Raw genomic sequence first — 19,191 nt, 5'->3', positions numbered from 1 at the left:
AAAGTGAACCAGAGTTCGTTTCCCCGATATCTGGAGTCTCGGCGAGCTCTGGTCCAGGACCAGGAATCGCTCTCGGACCCTTCTTTTGAGGGGGTCTCGGTTTGCTTCCAATCGGACGGAGGAGCAGCAATGCAACAGCAGCTCATTGGATGAGTACTAAAAAGTGTTGAACCCAACCTTAATGCTGACATTCAAAACTGATCAGCAGAATGAAAAGTTTGAAAATGCAACAATCCTGGAAAGGATTTGCAAAGTGCAGCACCTCCATTTTTCTTTTTTGACCCGCCTCCATAACTGCTGGCCAATGACTGAAGAGATCTTTAGTCATGTGGTTTTGTTTACAAGGTCGATAGTCTACTTGACTGCAGTCTGAATACAGAGCAAACGCAAGGACTCAATCCGGAACAAATCATTTTCCCAGTCTGAAAACACCCTAAGAAAACATGTCTGTTATATTGTCCAATTGCATTGATTATTAAGATTTTCCATCTGTGACATAAAGATCTTGTTTAACCTGATCATTACCCTTTCTCTGCAGATTAGGATTATTTATATATTATCTATAAAGCTGCAAAAAAATTCTCAAATTCTGCTGTAGTTTTGCGCCCAGTCCACACGTCATTTAAGCCTCTGCTGCTTTTCCAGGCTCTTTGGGGGGTCTTTTCATGGATGGCGAAGACTCAGCCACAGCCAACCCCGCAGAGGATATCAGCAAGTGGAGCGTGGAGGATGTGTGTGGGTTCATAAGCAGCCTGGCTGGATGTGCTGAATATGCACAGGTGAGTGTAGACGGAGATCTGGGGAGAGAGAAGGTGATGGAGGCCAGGGGCAGGCTGACTACAAACCACAGAAGATCAGTGACAAAGATATGCCATCGTTCAGCTTAGAACGCTGCCTTTTTGTTTTGGTGTGGAGAACTGGTTTGCTGTTTTTAGGAAGGATCTGTGGGTTCTGAGAGAATGAGAGTGAAGAGGAGTACACACAGCTCGTGTGAAAGCATGTTTGTGTGTTTATGGTTCCAAAATCCCCATCAACTAAAAAAAAAAATAAATAAATAAAATACTTTCTAGTCATAAATATTAACGTTAAATTAAATAGAAATGATCTACTTGTTTCTTTACAACATGGGTGTTTTAAAAAATCATTGAGATTTTGTGAAGTTGATATTTATTTAAAAAGCTCAAAAAAATAGTTTTATCCTTTATTGAATTCATTTCTTATATTGGCCCATTCAACTACTTAAAAAATGGAACTTCCACCACAGCTCATCCATGTTGACGAATGTTTATGAAGTTTAGTAGAGTTTAGAGTTTGTGTGTAGGGGTTGTGTGTGCGGGTGAGTGTGTGGTTCGTGCGCACGTCGGGCCTGTGGCTGAAGCGGCTGTGTCTCCGCCAGGTGTTTCGGGAGCAGGCCATTGATGGAGAGACACTGCCGCTGCTCACTGAGGAGCACCTGCTCAACACAATGGGACTAAAGCTGGGGCCTGCACTCAAGATCCGCTCACAGGTACACACACCACAGACCTGCGTGTGTGTGTTTTTGTGTGATGGAGAGGAGCTGCGAATGTGAACTTCTGGCAGTAGGCGTAGCGAGGGACTAGACTAGCATAGCTGATGCCCCCAAAGTAGCCTGCCCCACAGACTGCAGCCTCATTTCTTCTTCTCTCTCTGAAACACAGATGCACGTGTCTGATGCACAGAGCATCCTCTAAATCCTCCGTTCTCCCCCTCAGGTGGCCCGTCGCGTTGGAAGGCTTTTCTACATGGCAGGATTCCCGTTTGCGTTCCCGTTTCCTCCTCCTGCTACGCTGCGCCCCCTAGACAGAGATCGGGAGCCCGTGACCGCATCATCCGACACCCCCGTGCCCCTCCCTCTTACCCTGCCACACCGACCCACATCCTCTAGCAGCAGCTCATCTCCGTACAGTGGCCCCACGCCAGGGTGCTCCTCCCCCAAGGAAGAAAACGGCACTGCTTCAGCAGTGGTGGGAAGATTTGAGGCCAAAACTCCCTCGTAGGGAAGGTCTGAGAGAGGAGGACCTCTGACTAACCCGGGAATGGAGGAGTAATTTAATTCAGACCGACTTCCCAGGTCCCGTGTGCCCCTCCTTCCTTTGCTCAAACCCTTCAACCTATAAACTCATGGGAAAATCTTAAGACTGCAATGAGGAACTATAGGACAGCCTCTGCAGTGGCTGGAGCTGAACAGAATCCAAAGAAACTGGGCTGGAAGGGAAACTTGAAGTGACAAAGGAACAGAGGGAGCAGGAGGAAAATGAGACAGCTGGTCGCAGACAGCCTGCCAAAAGAAACGAGCGGAGCCCTGCCACAAATGGACATTCTTGTAAGTCAGACAGACGCCTAGCGGAAACCCTTCCTTCCTTCCTGGGCAGGAGGAAGTTCTTCATAGTTGATCTGTGACTGCAACTCGCTGCAGACCCCGGGAATGAAAAAAAGCCTCACATCTTTCCCTCTCCCCCCTCCTTCTCCTGCTCTTTGGGATTTCTGAAGGCCAAACACCAGCGTGGCACTATCTTTCCAGAGATGAAACTACATGCTGAGCGGCACTCCATCTGACCAGCTCCCTCCTATATCGCTGCAACTATGCATTCCACTGTCCTGATACCAAAGATGAGCGGATGTGTGGAATTGGAACCGTGTTTTACAATGTTTTTGCATTACGGATCTGTTCTCAGAGGAAGCCTGCTCCAACGGGGGCCACTATGGGGCCCTGTGGACTCTTTTTGACATGTAGAGCTTTCACTTTCTGATACAGAAAAGGTTAAAAAACTATCAGAAACAAAGAAGTACTTACAGGTTATGCGGCTTGCCATTGTACATTTGTGTTGACTACTGTGGGAGGTAGGAAAAACATGCAAAATTGTACAGAATTGCGCTTAAGATGAAAATATTCTGATGGTTACATATGTGGTACTTTCACCTTTTGTTAAATGTTGTTGCACGAATAAGGGTTTTCTCACTGAAAATGTGACTTGCTGAACTTTGGTGGTACTTTTGTTCATATTTTTTTAAAGTGTAATAAAAAAGACCAGACCTTCTAGTCTCAAACGCTACTCCAGCATATAAATATGATGACAAAAATATTTATAGGACTTCTAATGTAGTAAAGCAGATAATGTATTGAATTTAGCCCTTAAGACGGATTCCAAAGATACTTTTTTTCCTCTTGGTTGCAGGGATAAGAAGAGGCACAAAGCTCTTAATGCAAATGTTTTGAATTTAAGCAATTACAAATGGTCCCTAGATTCCTCTTCAAATGTTTTGTCTTTATCCTATTTTTCTATTCACCATGCAGGTGAAATAAATCCTAAAGAAATTCAGCCTCTCCTCTGTTGTTTTTGTGCTTTCATCTGAGCAGCTTTTTTATTTTTTGTTTCTCAGGTGTTTGTGGTGAAACTGTAGAGGGGAGGTTGAGGGTTGTGGTCTCCTCGTGTGCGTCTTAGGAAGAGGAGGTGACCCATGGGGCGCAGTTCAGGTCAACACAGCTGGTGGAGTGTGAGGTTCAGCTGCAGGGCAGGGCCTTCCTGCCCGTGGGGGCGAACCTGACCCTCCTTATGTACACACTCCGAATCAGAAAGAGCCCTCGCTCGCGTTGCCCTCTTCCTTCAAAGCGCTACACTCTGCTGGGACTTCCCTTTGCTTTAGGCGAGCTTCTGCAGCTGAAAACTCCAAAAAGCTTCAACAGAAAAGTGACACGGCAAAAGCTTTTCTTGGATTTGTGGTGTTTTAAAGGAGAAACCAGGATTTGGTTTTATGGGGAGCACCAATGCATGCTCAAAAAAGGTGCAGAATAGTTAGGAATTTTAGTCTGTGTAGTGGCATAAAAAAGACAAGGTTGTGTTGCTGCTCTACCACCGAGGCAGACTGCTGGCGCAGCATCAGACACCACCCTGCCAGCCTGGCAGAGCGCTGCCGCCTCAGGGCTCAACACCCGCCTCTGAACTCCTTGTGTTGGCCTCGCTCGGCCTGCCTCACAATAGTCCATCCTCACAAAGCCTCGGGGCGCCTACAGGTGCGCACATGTACACATAACACCCATTTCCTGTTTCAGGTTCTCGAGCACCATTACGATTCACCGCTATCTCAGGAAAAACAAAGAGTGACACAATCTGGATTCTAAATGGTCTTGTTTTCGTCAGTGTAAACAAAAAAACAACTTGGCTTTGCTTGCACTGTACACAATACAAAAAAATTAAAGTTTAAAAACTGTGTTATTCTAAGTGAGCAGAGCACACAAACTCAGTCATCATCAGAGAGCTGCAGGTCTTCGACGACATCCTCCTGTCCTTCTGCCAGCTTTATGAGATCAGCAGAAGACATCGGTTTAGGAGCCTTGGATTTATTTTTCCCGCCTCCCTCCTTTTCGTCGTCATCATCATCACCTGGAGAACAGACAGGAAGCACTTCAGCTGGTATTCAAGGAAACAACCTCAGACTTTTTACGCTGTTGTTAATAGACCCTTGTGTAAACTGTTCTGAAAAGTCCAACATTAGGCTTAATGACACGGCCTTGAAACTATCGGTTGAAGCATTTGTAAGGTTTAGACACACTTCTAATAATGAGCAGATGTCTTGGACTTTGCTGTGCTTGATGAGCTGAATCAGCTGACCAACTACACCAGACTTTCAAAGCTGGAAGGCAGCAGTTCAGATAAAGGTGACACAAAATACAGGAACATGGAAAATAGAATGTCTGCACATTTAAAGACCCACTCTGATTATGTTTTGAACATGTGCTTGAAGCATTTTTCTCATGATAGAGGGCATGTACAAAGAAAATTAGTCCTGAATTTTAGTTTTTATGAATCAGGAAGTGATGAAAAATGTCATTTGAGAAGAAGCGTGTTTGTATAGAAGTTGTTCTGTTCCATCAGATTCTGAATTTTTTAAACCTTTGATTTTTTTTTATCTCTCGATTTTCAAAAAGGCAAAATTTTATGCCCCAAAATATTGTTTTCTATTTTGAATATTTAAGTGTTTTTAATTCAACATTTTGATGGCCCAGAAATTCAATTGAAAAAAAACTCCTTTTCTGTCTCACTTGAACAACTAGTCGATCTAAGAACACATTGATATCCAATCAATCAAATCATGACACCAATGTGATTCAGAAAGAAAATTCAAAGGTTTCATTCAGAATCTGATGGAACAGAAAAACATCCATATATTTGTAATGTTGAAACTATGCTGGCCAGGCCAAAATCTCATCACGATGCATCCACAAATAGATCCATGTATGTCTTCATTTTCCTCGTCTGAACTGGAATCTGGCTCTAAACTTTACCTGTGGATGGTTCCAAGATTTATGCTGGTAATGTTACATTTAGGTGTGTGGGGCTGTAAGCTAGTGGGAGAGCGTAGAAAAGCTTCTTTTAGGAAGAAGAAGAAGGGGCAGGGTTGCCTCATGCCTACAGCTCTGCCCACAATTCAGAGCTGAATTTATAATGAACTACTGCCTCTCTGCAGAAACTATGTCCTAGAAAATAACAGATTTTTGATTTGACTAAAAAATGCATTTAATTTTACAAAAGATGACTAGAGTGGGTCAAAACAAATAAAAACAAATTTGAATATCAAAGCAGACGATTTCTCCTGTTCTTGCTTGTAATTGTTGAGGAGGGTTAAAACTTTGAAACTGAGTAAAACTGATTTGTTATTTTCATGCACAAATTTCAAGACAAATTAACTCAGGTCAATTGAAATTTGTTAGTGTGTTGACTAGAAGCCCCCCCACCACCAAAAAAAAAAAAAAACATTTCCTAATAATTATGGCCCGCAGCATCAGGTACTGATGGCAAGGACCATATTATTTTTAAAATAGTTGTTGCTTGTTCTCATTCAATCTTAATGCTATAGAAAAAATGGGATTAAATATTATCTTGTGTTAAATGCATACAGACCTGAATCTCCTTCCTCCATCCCCTCATCATCACTGAAGTCAGACAGATCTTCAAGGTCATCGTCATCTTCATCATCAGATGCAGGGCTGCTCTTCTTACCTGAGGGGGAGAGGATAGGAAAACATCACACTGCAGCGACTTTGTGTGGTGTTACTTTCTTCAGATGTTCCTAAGTTTGTAGTGGCACATCACTGATGTCTGAGGACTCTGGAGACGCAGATATGTGGGCCAGGTATCAGAGGCAGCTGGAAGTGTCTATTTCCCTCTGAGATGGAACTGAGAGTCGATTACAGGCGCCGCTGCTGCTGCACAAACACCCATGACAGTTTACTACCAGCAATTTCAGACATCTTCTGCTCACGGCCTAAATATAGTAAATGGAGATAGCAGGCAGGTTCAGAGCCGAGATGATGGCAAAGTCGGTGTATGCGTGCTGGATTGTGTCGGTGTGCTTTAGAGAGAAGTTGTGAAGTTTTTTCTGAACTTGTGTTGTGATACCTGCGGAGAAGAGAGAGTGTGTGTGTGTTTTCTAGCCAAAGGGACAACTGGGGTTTGCCGGCTTTGAAGTTGAAATGTGATGAGAGGCTGACGGCGGCGATGGAAAAAGGCGAAGCACAGTACTTCCTTTTAGTGATCCACGGTTAACACAAACACACAGTTTACAGTTGATGCAGATAAACATCTATTAAAACATCAGGTTCTGCATCTTAAATAGTAAACATAATTTCTCCTGCTCTTTGTAGCTCACATGTTGCAAGCAGTTTTCAGCAGCGCCTCAGAGGTTTCACCTAAATGACCTGGATGACTTATCGCCGCCACACACTGACACCCCAGACACACACACTTATCAATCTAAATTACGAGCCCGCTGCTCTCCGATTGCCCCCTTCCCCCCCTTTTTTGTCTGGAAAAGGTGAGACCGCAAACAGTTTTCTGCGGGCTGCCCAGGAGCTTTTTCTCTTCCAGATTGGATCACGTCGCGGTGACTTAGTTATGGGAGAGATGTCCAAGTGCGCCTTCACACACGTGTGCAAGAACATGCGGGGGCAGCAAGCTGAAGCTGCCAGAAAAAAAAAACAGCAGTGGAGGAGTGGGAGCGGCCACCTCTGGCTGTTCCAGTGGGCTGGTTTGAATTAGAAACACCCGCTGGGATCCGAGCCTGCACTTCCTGTCAGCCGGGGAGCGTGGGGCTCGGTGTGTGTGTGAGCAATGGAAGTGGAGGAAAGACAAATAAAAGAGGAGGAGGGCGGAGGAGCCGCTTGCCGGCAGCTGTCCGTCCGTTTGTGGGGACTCTTGTTACAATGAAGTCCAGATGCATAAAAAAAATCTCCACGCAGTCTCCTACTTTCCTGCGACTTTACAAAAAGCTTTATAGTGCTTCAGCACAACTATATGAAGCTGTGAAAGACAGTGAAGCTCCCTGTGATCTGTGGAAAATCCCAAGTGCTGCAGATGAAGGACACAAGCACTTGTTTTAGTCTTCTGCAAACTAAACTGCAGTGATGTCCTCTTTGTTTGTGTATTTATTTCCACAGAAGCTCGCTGTGTTTTAAACATGTGGTAACTGAGCCGCCCCAAATGCTAACAGCTTTAAGACTGTGAGCATTTCTAAACAGCAAAAGAAATCATACTCAGCCTCTAATTGCCTTTAAATTTCACTCCCTTCAATGTTGTGACGAAATACAGCCCCCTAGAGGCCGAGGCGGGCGGTGCAAGAGGGCTGCCCCTAAACCTGTTTAGAAAAGCTCACCCTTGATTTTGAGACCTCCGTTCTCTTCGTCTGAGCTGCTGTCAGACTGGAACAGGTCCTTAAACTCCTTCTTGTCCTCCATCTTCCTGTCCTGAATCTTTTTGCGTTTGATCTCAGGAAGGTCCAGATCCTCCATCTTTATTTAAAAGGAAAAAAGTCATCGTCTTCCATTTTTTGGTGTGAAAAGTCAAACAAAGCTGCCTTAAAAGATACAACTGAAATCATTGGAATTTGGTTTTTGGGGGGATAATTACCCTTTCTTTGCCAGAGATCTCCAGCTGGATCTCCTTCTCCCGCAGCTTCTTCCACTGGCTGTGGTACCTGCTGAGGGGAGTCCCCTCCTCCTTGACCTTCTTCTCCCAGGTCGCCTAACACAACACAGGTGGAGTTTAAATGCACAGAAGATTGAAACTGATCGTTCAGAGGTATTTTCCCCCAGAGTCTTTTAAATTCTTGAGCAGGTTCTTTTACTCTCCTAAATCATTACAGCACATATAGGTTCTGAAACCACAGCCATGACAGTGACACAAGTCTGAAGACAGAAGTCTGAAAGAAGAGATCTTCTTCAGACCCCCTGAGGTCTGTGTGGATAATATTGATCTGGCCCAACTGCATTATCTGACCAAAAACTCAATACAGCCAGCAGAGTCTGGCCTCCTGCACCTGTTAGCTTAACGCTTTTACCGCAATTTACAGTGTTGCTATTGGCTGAAACTGAGAAGAACACAGGTGTGCTGCAGAATCCAGGAAACACACAAACCAAAGGGTTCCTATTAGGACATGAAACAAGGTTTTACTTGTTGGGACAATAACTTTTATAAAAGGGAGAAAGAATGTCAAGTAAAAAAATATTAAAGCAGGCATAAAATTCAGAAAATACCCTTAAGAAGACCATGAAAACAGAATGGTGGCTGAAGCTCAGAAGTGTTAATCTGTGACAATTAAAATTAGAAAAATAGGAAGATTTAAAATGAAAGGTATTTTGACAAAATAATGTCCCAGATTTGAGTGTATTCAGAAACAGTTTCATTTAAGTGTTGATTTTAAATCCACTTCTACCTCAAAAAGTTTGTGGAAGAAAACCATTGATGTTTATAAGAGAGTACATTGAAAGTAATAAAAAAAACCTAAAGGAAAATGACAGCAGCCTGACCAGAGGATGACCCAAACAGAAGCAAGGCATCATTAAGTTGGCTAACTCCCAGTTTGGGTGACGTGCCTGCGTGGGACTGATGGCTACAGAGGGGGGCATGGCCTTTTCACTGCGGGAGCAGCGGGGATGTCCTCTCGCCCTCGCCTGTGGTGACACTTCTTCTGCTTCGCTGCCGAGGAGTCGATGCCATGGCAACAGTCTCCCATAAGCCAAGTAACAAGGCAACAGGTGCAGACCTGGTGTGGAATCCCTGTTGTGTGCGTGTGCTTGCTCGACTATGCACAGAACAGCCACATTTACACATAAATACCTCTTTAATTGGATTATTGAATATTTATGCCTATAAGACCAAACATCTACTTAGTTTCTAAAGGAAATTGTCCTGCAGACACTTCTTGTAATGAACTGTTGGAAGGAAGGATTCTGCTTTTATGACCTTCACATTTAAAAGTTGAAAACATTATAGGGTGTTCATGAAATGATAGCATATGCTTTAGTAAAATAGTAGGAAATTACTTTTTCCGCCTTCTTGTTCTGTTAGAAAAAGCCTGTGAACTGAACCCAGCTTATCCTACACGGTGTATTAGGTAGAACTGTCCTTCCACTTTCAACCTAAGAATATGCCTCATGATGATCCATTGGATGGATGGATGGTTCCACCCTGATCTCAGTCTCTGATTAAATTTTGGGCTTCCGAATCTGAGAGCAGTTAAAACACAAACTTTAAAACCACCAAATCTCAACTTAAAGCCTGGACTAATGTTTTTACGTGACACCAGGGAAGGAGGAGGAACAGCAGAGTGACATGATCACTGCTAGCTTAAGGTTCTGATGATGCTGATCAAGGGAGGTTTGGGTGTGCTCACTGGCTGTCTAAGAGAACTGAACTCAGTGACCCTTTCCCTTTGACGTTACAAACAGGAAGTAGCCGCTGGTTCCAAAAAACCTCAATTAAACCTCAGTTTTTGTTTTGATATTAAATAAATATACATATATAAGTATTAAATAACATCCAGTGCTGCTGCCATCAAAACATCAAAAGTCAAAACTTCATTTTTGTTCTTGTTATTATACAGTATGGTTTTACATTGCAGTGAGAGAGAACCGAAGCCCCCAAGTGGTTACTTACAGAACTGCCGTGGCTCCAGTAATTTTCTTTTCTAAAAGAATGGGGCAACTGCAAAAATTTTCCACTTGTTCCAAACTTTGCAAGATGTTAGAAACTTTGTATCTGTTTCAATTTGTGAAGCTCTGTGTGATTTTATTTTGAAAGTAATTTTTATTTTGAAATTTACTAACACTGTTTAGATGCAGGAGAAAGCACAGGGTGAGAAGTTTTGTTTTGAAATGTTTGCAGCTTCTTCATCAAAGTTCTAGCACCATCAGACTGAAAAGTTCTTTAGAATTTTAAAGTGACTTCATCATTTTTATTCTCAAAGATCTAATATTAGGAAGCGGAACCTTTATGGGGCACCTCCCAAACTCACCACAGCAGCTGTATCAGCCACTCCAAAGGTGGCCTTTTGCCTCTGAGTTGTGATGTAGTTGCTGTTTTCCTGAACTTTGTCCAACAGCTGGCGCATGGGCTTGGAGTAATTGGCCACTTTGCATTCTTTCAGGAAAGACTTCAGCTGCAGGAACATGGAAAAATTAGAAGCGTGAGGAAAAAAGTAAAGCAACATAACACAAAAAGAATATGAAGCTCTGCTTCAGGTGATGCTTCATCTTCAATTCTGTCTGATTAAGTCAATAAAACAAGTATAGATGATCTCAGGCAGTCATGAAACAACAGATTTAAAAGGTCACTCTGATGACGGACGACAAATGGTCAGAAAATAAGGCTAAAAATTGCATTTCTGCGTATTTCTTCATTTAAATTATTGGGAATCAGGAGCAGGCAAAAGCAAATGCAGTTAGAAAAAGCTTGTAGTTGTGACAGAACAAGCCACAAGCTCCCTGCTCCATTCTGATAAATTCACTGGACATTTTTGTTGCACCAGTTATGTTAAGTTGGAAATGTGAGGGGCTGTAAGCTAGTGGGAGAACGTGTAAACAGAGAGGTCTCACAGAGTTCCTACAAGCATGTTGAAGTTAAAATTTTAGACTTTTTAGGACTTTTTTAAAGCCGTGCATATCAAAGAATTAAGACCAATTCCTCAGCATATTCTCTATTTTATTAATTATTTATCGTATTTTTTAATTATTTCCCATTTTACGATTAAAACTGTAGCTTCTTATCATGTCATTTGTGCTCTGTGCCATGATGCTTTAGCATGCTTCGTTATTTTTTCCTTTATTTAAACCAATTGTTAACATTCAGCATATTGGTGCATAATGATTGATTCTGCTGCTGTTTATTTCCATTATTTAATCAAAATAATAAAAAAAAATACATTTTCAATGAGAAATGTGAAACTGAGAAGTTTTAATTGACACAATTTTAAAGGCTCAGATATCAAAATTCAAGATCTTTTTTAAGGTTTTATTTCCAAATTCACAAATTCAACGTTTTAAAGACTTTTTAAAAACCCACAGGAACCCTGTCTCAGAAACTAAAGGGGGAAAGGGAGGTGGGGTCGCTCCGCATCAACAGTCCCGTCCACAACTTAGAGGTGAATTTCTAACAACACACACAAAGATTAAAATTATAGAATAAAACAAATACAAACCAGACAGGTTCAACCGGAGTCAAAGTTTAAAAAAATTGAGGAGGTTATAAAATGTGTTGTGAGCTCAGTAGAATGAACTGTCTTGACGTTAGAGAGCAGGAGTGAGAAGAGAAAGCAGCTTATTGAGGTAAGAAAGATTTAGAAACAAAATCATTTGATACTGAATTTTAAAAATGTCCGTATCAGTTACTTCTGAAGAAGCCTTAAATGGAGAGAAGAAAATGGATAAATGGATTGATGGAACTGAGAAATGCAGAAGAAGCAATCAGAGAAACTCCAGTCAGTGACCATTGTGTGCTTCCCTATTCTAACCAGGATTCAGAAGATGGAAAGAGTGACTTCAAAACAAAGCACTTTACTGTGAAAAGTCTGAAAAGTTATGGAGATATGCTGTTTCAAAGTCCAATAAACTGCTTTACTCTTGCTATCTGGCTTTAAAGAAATTGTTAAAACATTGTAAAGTCAATGTTTGTGAAGTACCTGAATAACGGTGGGCAGAGCCAGCTCAGGAAAGCTGATGGAGTTGGCCTGAGTGTGGAAGTACTCCAGGATCAGGTCATAGAGTTGGTCCATCAACCCGTCCTAAAATGAAAGGCAAAAGTACCATGAGTCTCAATTTAAACTAAACATGCTTCTTTTAAACCTCTTGGTTATTAAAGAACATTTATTTCTAATAAAAGCAGCACCAATATTTGTCATTTCTGTTTGGATCAGGTTTGGCGAGCGGGGAAGCTGCCCAGGTGACAGCAGCGCTAACAGTTCTAGGCAGCGGCGCAGGGGGATAATCCCACAGAGCCGCGCTGCAATCCTCTTGGCTGCGGCGCCGAGCGTGCCGACTCGGGGACAGTTTTAGCGCCCCTCCAAGGACTCGTCAGTTCTGCCCTCAATCCCCTTATTACCACACACACAAGCCGAGTGAACTGCTCATCTGATCAGCAGCTCCTTCTCAGAGAAACAAACAGGAGTAAACAGAATCAGCTCGCTCTCAGCTGCTCGCACTAATGCTCACCTTGTAGGCTTTCTCCATCAGGTTGACCTTGTTTAGCTTCAGGATGACTGCAAAGTTAATGGGTTTCTTACTCATTCGACCCGGCTTTTTGTTGAAGTCAACTTGCTGAAAAATCTGTAACAGAACCATAAGAGAAGGTAATCGTTATTATTAGGTCCTAAACAGTTTTAAGTGCATGGAGAGCTGTTCAATCAAGACCTTTAGAAGGTGTTCATCTATTGTTAAAGCAATCCCGGTTGTCTTTTGATTATGATTATGTCATTTTTAACCATTTTTGTTTTTTTAAACTGTTATTTTTGAGAACATTTTCTGCAGAGCTGCAAATTCCCCTCAGAGTGGTGGCACTGTTGGCGCGGAAGTATCCTTTCACTGACATCCCATCATCCCTGTGTTTACACTCTCCCACTGGCTTAGAGCCCCTCACAACCTCAACCTGACCCGGGCTAACACTGCATCCATCAGCTCCAGTGGGGCCACAGAAGTCTTTACGTAACTTGAAAAGTGCGAGAGGCCCTCACACGGCGCCCGGTCCGGTCTGGCCTCTACGGCGCTCCAAATCAATTTCATTGGCTTCAAATTTTTGCTGGACGTCAGAGCGAGCCAGAACACTTTTTGTGAAGTTGGGGCAAACAAAACGGTTTAAACTGGAAATCATGCGAGCGAGTGTAAAGAGCATTCTATACATTTTTGAAAATCAAACCTATTTTCTGCCGTACTTGCCATGTTTTGTTTTATGTATGCGTTTTCACCGTGGTGTAAACATTACATAATTTCTGCTGACACTGGGTCACAAAGTGTGTGTTTAAAGCATCACATCAGTCATTTAACACCACAGACGATGAGACGCTGATCACAGAGGTCCAGAGTCTCGCGAGCAGAGCCTGTGGCTGCAGCAGGACTGTGAACGTGAGTCCTCAGACGAACAGTTGTGGTCAAAAGTTTACACACACTTGTCAAGAACACAATGTCGCGGCTGTCTTATGTTTCTACTCGGATTTCTCTCTGGAAGAGTGATGGAAACAGATACTTTTATGTCACAAAAAACAGTCATGAAGATTGGTTACTTTATGACTTTCTTATGGGTAAACTAAAAATGTGACCACTCCAGCAGCAGCACCAGAGCTGGACGGCTGCAGAGTGAGCCTGAAGTTACAGTAGAGCAGGGAGCTTGTGGCCTGACGATTGTCGTTTCTACATCACTTATTTCCAGACAGAATTAGTTCATCTGCTCCGATTCACAACAATTTGAATAAATAAATACTCAGAAATGCAGTTTTTAGCTTATTTTTTTATACATGTCCACCATCAGAAAAATGTTATAAACATGATTTTCATTGCTTTTTAAAGCATTAGGTGATGAGGATTTTAGCCATGGAAAAAAACAGTGAATTGAACTCCATGTGTCAGGTCTCTGAAGACATCAGTTGTTGACAGTTCTGATCTTTGTCAGCTGAAGCACTTTCTAAAAGCGGGCATTTTTCAACAAGCTTCAGCTTCTACATCTACCCACAGTGTGCAAGAAAAATTCTGTTCTGAATATTTGGAAGAAGAAGCCATTTCTGACGCCCCACATGATCGTGTGTGTGGTTGTGTGTCTGTGTGGTTGTCAAAGTTCTGTGTGTGCAGCAGAGCAACGCTCCTGGCCAGTGCTGTCTGTACAAACATAGGATGTGGTGGCGGTCTGCGGGGGAGCCGGGGGGAAGTGGGAAGGCATGGGCCAACCCTGGTGAGCTCGCACACACACACACACACACACACACACGCACAGCTACTGAAGCAGGAAGCTCCAAATCATACACCCCCCTTGGAGATACGAGAACACACAGACACAGAGGAGGAAGGGGGCTGCTTCTGCTGCTCTAATTAAAACAGTAGCACCGTACCTCAGCCTGCCTTTAACAAGGGAGCAGTGGAAGACGGGTGGGGGGGGGGACAAAAAAGCACAGGAAGTATTGTGTGTCACAAATAAACAAAGCCTGCTGCTGGGGGTACCGAAGGGGAGGGGCATAGACGCAGAGGATGTGGTCTGCGCAGCGCGTTTGGGCTGGCGTGCCAGCCACAGCCGAGCCTCTGCCGCTTTGGTCAAACTGCTGCTGCACGCACACGGTCATGCCCCGGGCGCTGACCACTCCCAGAGGGCCGAGCTTGCTGAGCCTTCCAGCACAGCGTCGCCTGGAAAACCACAACAAAACCTCCACAGCATGTGCAAACGGTCGCTCGGATTCGCAAACGCAAACACGTGATTAACACCTGACCCGAGGAGAGCGCTGTCAGTTGGTGACCCGTGATTTGTCTGATAACAAAAGGTGGCTCTCTTGCCGCTCTGCATTTCGATGTGTTTCCTCCCAGGCTCCTTCTGTTGTGGCCGTTGAGACCAAAATGCCCTTTATACGCCGCGGATGTTTTTCCACACCAAACCACCGACGGAACATTTCATCACATCTACCTTCTCGCTGTTTCCATTTGTTACAACCAAAAGTCTGCTGTGTGTTTAAGATGTTTGAGGCCTTCGTTGAGGGTTTTGGAGGAGCACCACTTCAGTTTAGGGTGTTGGAAACTTTCCTAAGCGCTCTGGAAGCGGCGCCGATCCTGCCGGGAGCGACTGGAGACGACGTGAGGTCTTACCTCCAGGAGGAAAGGCAGAACTGGCACAAACGTGTTGGTGCTGCTTGACAGCAGAGTGAGGACTCGGCAGCAGTGCATCCTCAGAGGGTAGTATTTCGCAGTGGGCACCAGCCTGGAAATGAAACAGACAGCAGTTTAGTGCCTCCCCCTGCTGTTGGGGAAATGCACTGCAGCAGGATGGTTTCACACATAAAATACTTGATAAAAAAACAAATCCAACAAAATGTAAAAGAAAAGAAAATTACAGAATAAAAAATTAAGATTGATGCTCAAACATCAAATGTGCAAACAACAAGCTAAAAACAACTTGACCTGAAATGACCTTGATCGTCTCTTTTACTGTGAACATACCTAAATATTGCTGTTTTCTTTTTTGTTAATATTACTTTGATTTATTAAATATATAAAATGTATCCTTAAAGTGTTATTTTTATGGAAGCAGTTAGATGTGTCACATTTTGCTTCTTGCCTAATTTGTTGTACATTTGTCAAATATTAAAAAAAAAAGTCAGAAATAAGTTAAAATATTCACAAACATTCAAAATATTTTTTAAAAAAGAAACTTACATACATATTAATTTATACCCCAATTGATTTATTTACTATATCCTGCCTTTGTATAAAGCTTTTAAATACTGTAAACTCTCACCACTACTTTGCTATTTATATACATACATACAATCCAGGAACAAATAAACACTTAAAATGGAAAACTACATGACTGTAATCTGAGTTTAAAGCTTCCTTAGAGCATGTGAACTGCAATAGCCCTAAGCTGTGTTTAGACTTTTGCTTTGCTACGATAAAAAAAAGGCGTAATGCACTAGTTTAAGCCGTTTCAAACTCAACATGGATTCTCTTGTACCTGCTGCTGTTGTTTACATTATCTGAGCTTGGACTGTTTGAGAAGTACATTAAAAGCAGTGCAGAAGATGTGACACTTTCTCCGTTTCTTTTGGTGATTTAGTCTGTTTACGAAGAACTGCATGTTGAGGATCAAGCTGATTCAGTATGAGAGATCATTCAGGTCCCAGTACCAGAAGAAGATGCAAAAGACACTCAGACAAGGACTTCAGTTTTGAACAGATCATATGTGGGTTAGTTTCATAAACCCAAGCAAAGATACAACTTAAGTAACTCAATTTTCCAAACATCTGATCAAACTCACTTGATTGTGCCGATTATGACTTGACAGAGTGGATAGATGAGAGGATGGAGGACGTCACTGGGATGAAGGGTGCTGAGGACCCGGCTCCACAGGTACAGACAGTGAATATACTGCCAGTTATACACCGACTGATATGTTTCCTACAACAATCAACCAAATAGAAAAGAAAAAGTTAAACATGATGAAGCTGGTGTGCTGAACATGCAGTCAAAAGAGTTCAATACTGACTGTATTTCAACATCTTCAAGTCTGCTTTGATAAAACAAGAGTCATAGTGCAGTTAAATATTTTTTATACATGTATATTTAAAGACCCACTTTGATGAAAATATGTTTTTGCCGTTTTTAACATTTTCTTGTAGCATTTTACTCATGACGCGGGGCGTAGAGAAATTTAAGTTTAAAACTGCATTTCTGAGTATTTATTTATTCAAATCATGTGAATCGGGAGCAGCTCATGGGATACAAGCACAGGTTCACTCCCCACCAACGGTCCCACCCACAATTTAGAGGTGAATTTCTAATGAACTTCTGCTGCTCTGCAGAAACTATGTCCTGGAAAACAACAGATGTTTCTGATTTTGCCCCAAAACAATGACTAGTACAATGTGAAGATACATGGATTGTTACAAATCTTGTACTTGTGAATTCATTCCACTGGTGTGATGCACAAGTTAAAAACACTTTCAAACTCTTCAGCAGGTTCCAATTATAAGGCTGAATATGGTTGTTAGGGACACTGTAACCCTAACCCTTCCTCTGAGTCTGTGCAGCCAAAAAAAAGTTCCGTTAAATGGACGCATTTAAGTGTGAATAGTCATTTTTAAAAAGAAACACAGCAACCTTTTTCTTCATGGTCATGGCATTCCTCAGATGAATGGCCAGCTGCCGGATGTATATGAAGCCGTGCTGATAGGTGGCCTGTGTGTCCAGAGAGTACATCTCTGTTAAGGTCCGCTGCATGAAGTTGACCATGGGAAGCACGTTGGGAGATGTGAACTTGCAGTTTTGTACGTAAGAAATGTACATTTGCTGTTAAGAAGAAGAAAACAAACATGAGAAGAAATCATAATTACTCTTATTTTAGTCTATTTTACATCAAGTTTTGCTTTATATTCCTGCCAATGTGCTGCTGACCTTGAGAATAGAGTTCAGATACGTTTTCTGTTTGTGTCTGCAGATTTTGTTTAGAGCCAGAAAGGCGAGAACCCGACTCATCTCCTCTCCTGTGCTCCACTGCTTCAGAAGTTGCTATGACCACAAAAAAGCAGAAGGTTAGAGAGAAGAATAGTTCCAGAATCAACAGTTGGACATTTCATTTAATCCCTTAAAGGTTCAGCATTACCTTAATGAGGTGGCGGCACTGTTTGGGCAGAGAAAGGTAATAAAGTACAAGCTGGTTAGCGTGCTTCAGAACCGCACCGACAACTGATGCTTCAGTGAGACTTGATAACAGCTGTGGAAGGAGAACAAGAAAAATATGTCAGTTTCTTTATCCTTTTCTTATTTGAAACAGATTACACCTTTAAATCTTAAAACTACTACTTTATATGTAATAAATAGATTTTCTTGTGGTATTTTCTAGAGATTTTTAAAGAATATGGAAGCATTTTCTAAGAAGACATGTACAAACAGGAACTATTCTTAACAGAGACATCGAGAACAACACAGAACCAACCTGAACAACTCCACTGAGATACATCTTGATATCGGTCAGATTCCTGTGCCATTTTGAACTGGAGGACGGGAGCACCGGCCTATAAAACAAAACAAATAGGAAATAAACTAAGTCGGGAGTATATTTAAATATTTTTAGAGAATATCAAGAAGCCATGAAATGTGTTTCATACTTGTTTTGGTCTTTGCTGGGCTTCAGATTAAGCATCTTCTGCAGAATCATATACATGTCTTTGATGCAGAACAGGACCAGAGCGTTGAACACTAAAGAGAAGACATAGAAAGCATGTTATGCCACTGTAGAAAGTAGGGATTCAACAAATCAGTTTTCTCGTGATTCAGTTAAAAAAAAAAAAAACAGAAACCCTCCTTTTTTTAATTGCAAATAAGAAAGCAGTAATGAAGAAAAACCTTTTAGTTGGCTTTTTACTAAGCCTGGTATCGTGTAGTAAACAGCATTAAATGTATTGAATTTACCACAACACCTTTGATACTTTCAAATTAAACTTAGTAAAAAGACTATAATATGTTGCTAAACATCTCCTGAACAGACTGTAAGGTTAAAAGCAGGAAATTTGACCTCCAGGCCTCACAAGAGGATATTGTGTTAGTTTGAACCTGCAACAGAGTTTGCCAGAAAAAACAGAAAATAAGTCTTCTAAAAAATGAGTAAATCTGAAGTAAATCTTATTTGCACCACAAATGTAAAACAAAACAATAAACTTGGCAGCACTGAGTAACTCCATGTACAATTACCGATAAATTAACACATAGATGTCAAACTCCAGGGATCTTGGGCTGTTAATTGCCTTTTCTCCAATTATTTGATCTAACAACTTTCTTAGTGGTACAACAAATCCTTTAAATATTCAACATAAGAAGTAGAAAAAAAAACCAAGACGCTAATCCTAAATTATATTTTTCCACTTTTAAATATTATATTGGTTGACCACCTCAGTGGCCCTTTGGTAGAGTGTTCACCCTGATACTGGTAGGTCAAGAATTCAAATCCAAGCTGAGTCATAACACTAATAATGGGACTCTATGCCTTCCTGCTTGACTCTCAGCATAAAGGGGTTGGATTCGGGGGTTAAACCACTAAGTGGACCCCGAGTGTAGCTGTGTCTGCAGCTAGCGCGGTTAAGTTAGTTTCATATTTGACATTCGTCAGACATTCAGCGATGATCGGTAATAGCTCCCAAACGCCTTTGCCAAATGAA

General features: G+C 42.1%; 2 protein-coding genes across 13 annotated transcripts in view; one reads left to right on the top strand and one right to left on the bottom strand.

The window, feature by feature from the left end:
- The window catches only part of samd11 (sterile alpha motif domain containing 11), a 105,439-nt gene extending 102,098 nt beyond the window's left edge, over positions 1–3,341 (top strand). For 8 of the 9 annotated variants that reach the window (XM_024292349.2, XM_024292352.2, XM_024292350.2 and 5 more), the window contains 3 exons: positions 646–779; positions 1,397–1,507; positions 1,734–3,341. In XM_024292349.2, coding sequence (XP_024148117.1) covers positions 646–779; positions 1,397–1,507; positions 1,734–2,018 — 530 coding nt within the window. In that variant the 3' untranslated portion in view covers positions 2,019–3,341. The remainder of the gene's footprint in view (positions 1–645; positions 780–1,396; positions 1,508–1,733) is intronic. The other variant, XM_024292347.2, reaches the window with a different exon arrangement.
- Positions 3,342–4,131: 790 nt separating this feature from the next.
- The window catches only part of noc2l (NOC2-like nucleolar associated transcriptional repressor), a 16,291-nt gene continuing 1,231 nt past the window's right edge, over positions 4,132–19,191 (bottom strand). For 2 of the 4 annotated variants that reach the window (XM_024292355.1, XM_024292357.1), the window contains exons 5-18: positions 18,145–18,235; positions 17,973–18,051; positions 17,640–17,750; positions 17,432–17,545; positions 17,138–17,326; positions 16,296–16,435; positions 15,128–15,239; positions 12,503–12,616; positions 11,974–12,075; positions 10,312–10,455; positions 7,926–8,039; positions 7,672–7,807; positions 5,922–6,020; positions 4,132–4,403 (exon numbers count right to left, since the gene is read on the bottom strand). In XM_024292355.1, the coding sequence (XP_024148123.1) occupies positions 4,261–4,403; positions 5,922–6,020; positions 7,672–7,807; positions 7,926–8,039; positions 10,312–10,455; positions 11,974–12,075; positions 12,503–12,616; positions 15,128–15,239; positions 16,296–16,435; positions 17,138–17,326; positions 17,432–17,545; positions 17,640–17,750; positions 17,973–18,051; positions 18,145–18,235 (1,688 nt within the window). In that variant the 3' untranslated portion in view covers positions 4,132–4,260. Of the gene's footprint in view, positions 4,404–5,594; positions 5,791–5,836; positions 6,021–7,671; positions 7,808–7,925; positions 8,040–10,311; positions 10,456–11,973; positions 12,076–12,502; positions 12,617–15,127; positions 15,240–16,295; positions 16,436–17,137; positions 17,327–17,431; positions 17,546–17,639; positions 17,751–17,972; positions 18,052–18,144; positions 18,236–19,191 lie in introns of those variants that run through there. The other 2 variants (XM_024292356.1, XR_004948171.1) reach the window with 2 other exon arrangements.

The sequence above is a fragment of the Oryzias melastigma genome, linkage group LG7 (genome assembly GCF_002922805.2).
Source record: "Oryzias melastigma strain HK-1 linkage group LG7, ASM292280v2, whole genome shotgun sequence".
NCBI lineage: Eukaryota > Metazoa > Chordata > Actinopteri > Beloniformes > Adrianichthyidae > Oryzias > Oryzias melastigma.
Note: the sequence above shows the minus strand (reverse complement) of the source record. Positions and strands in the feature narration are given on the sequence as shown.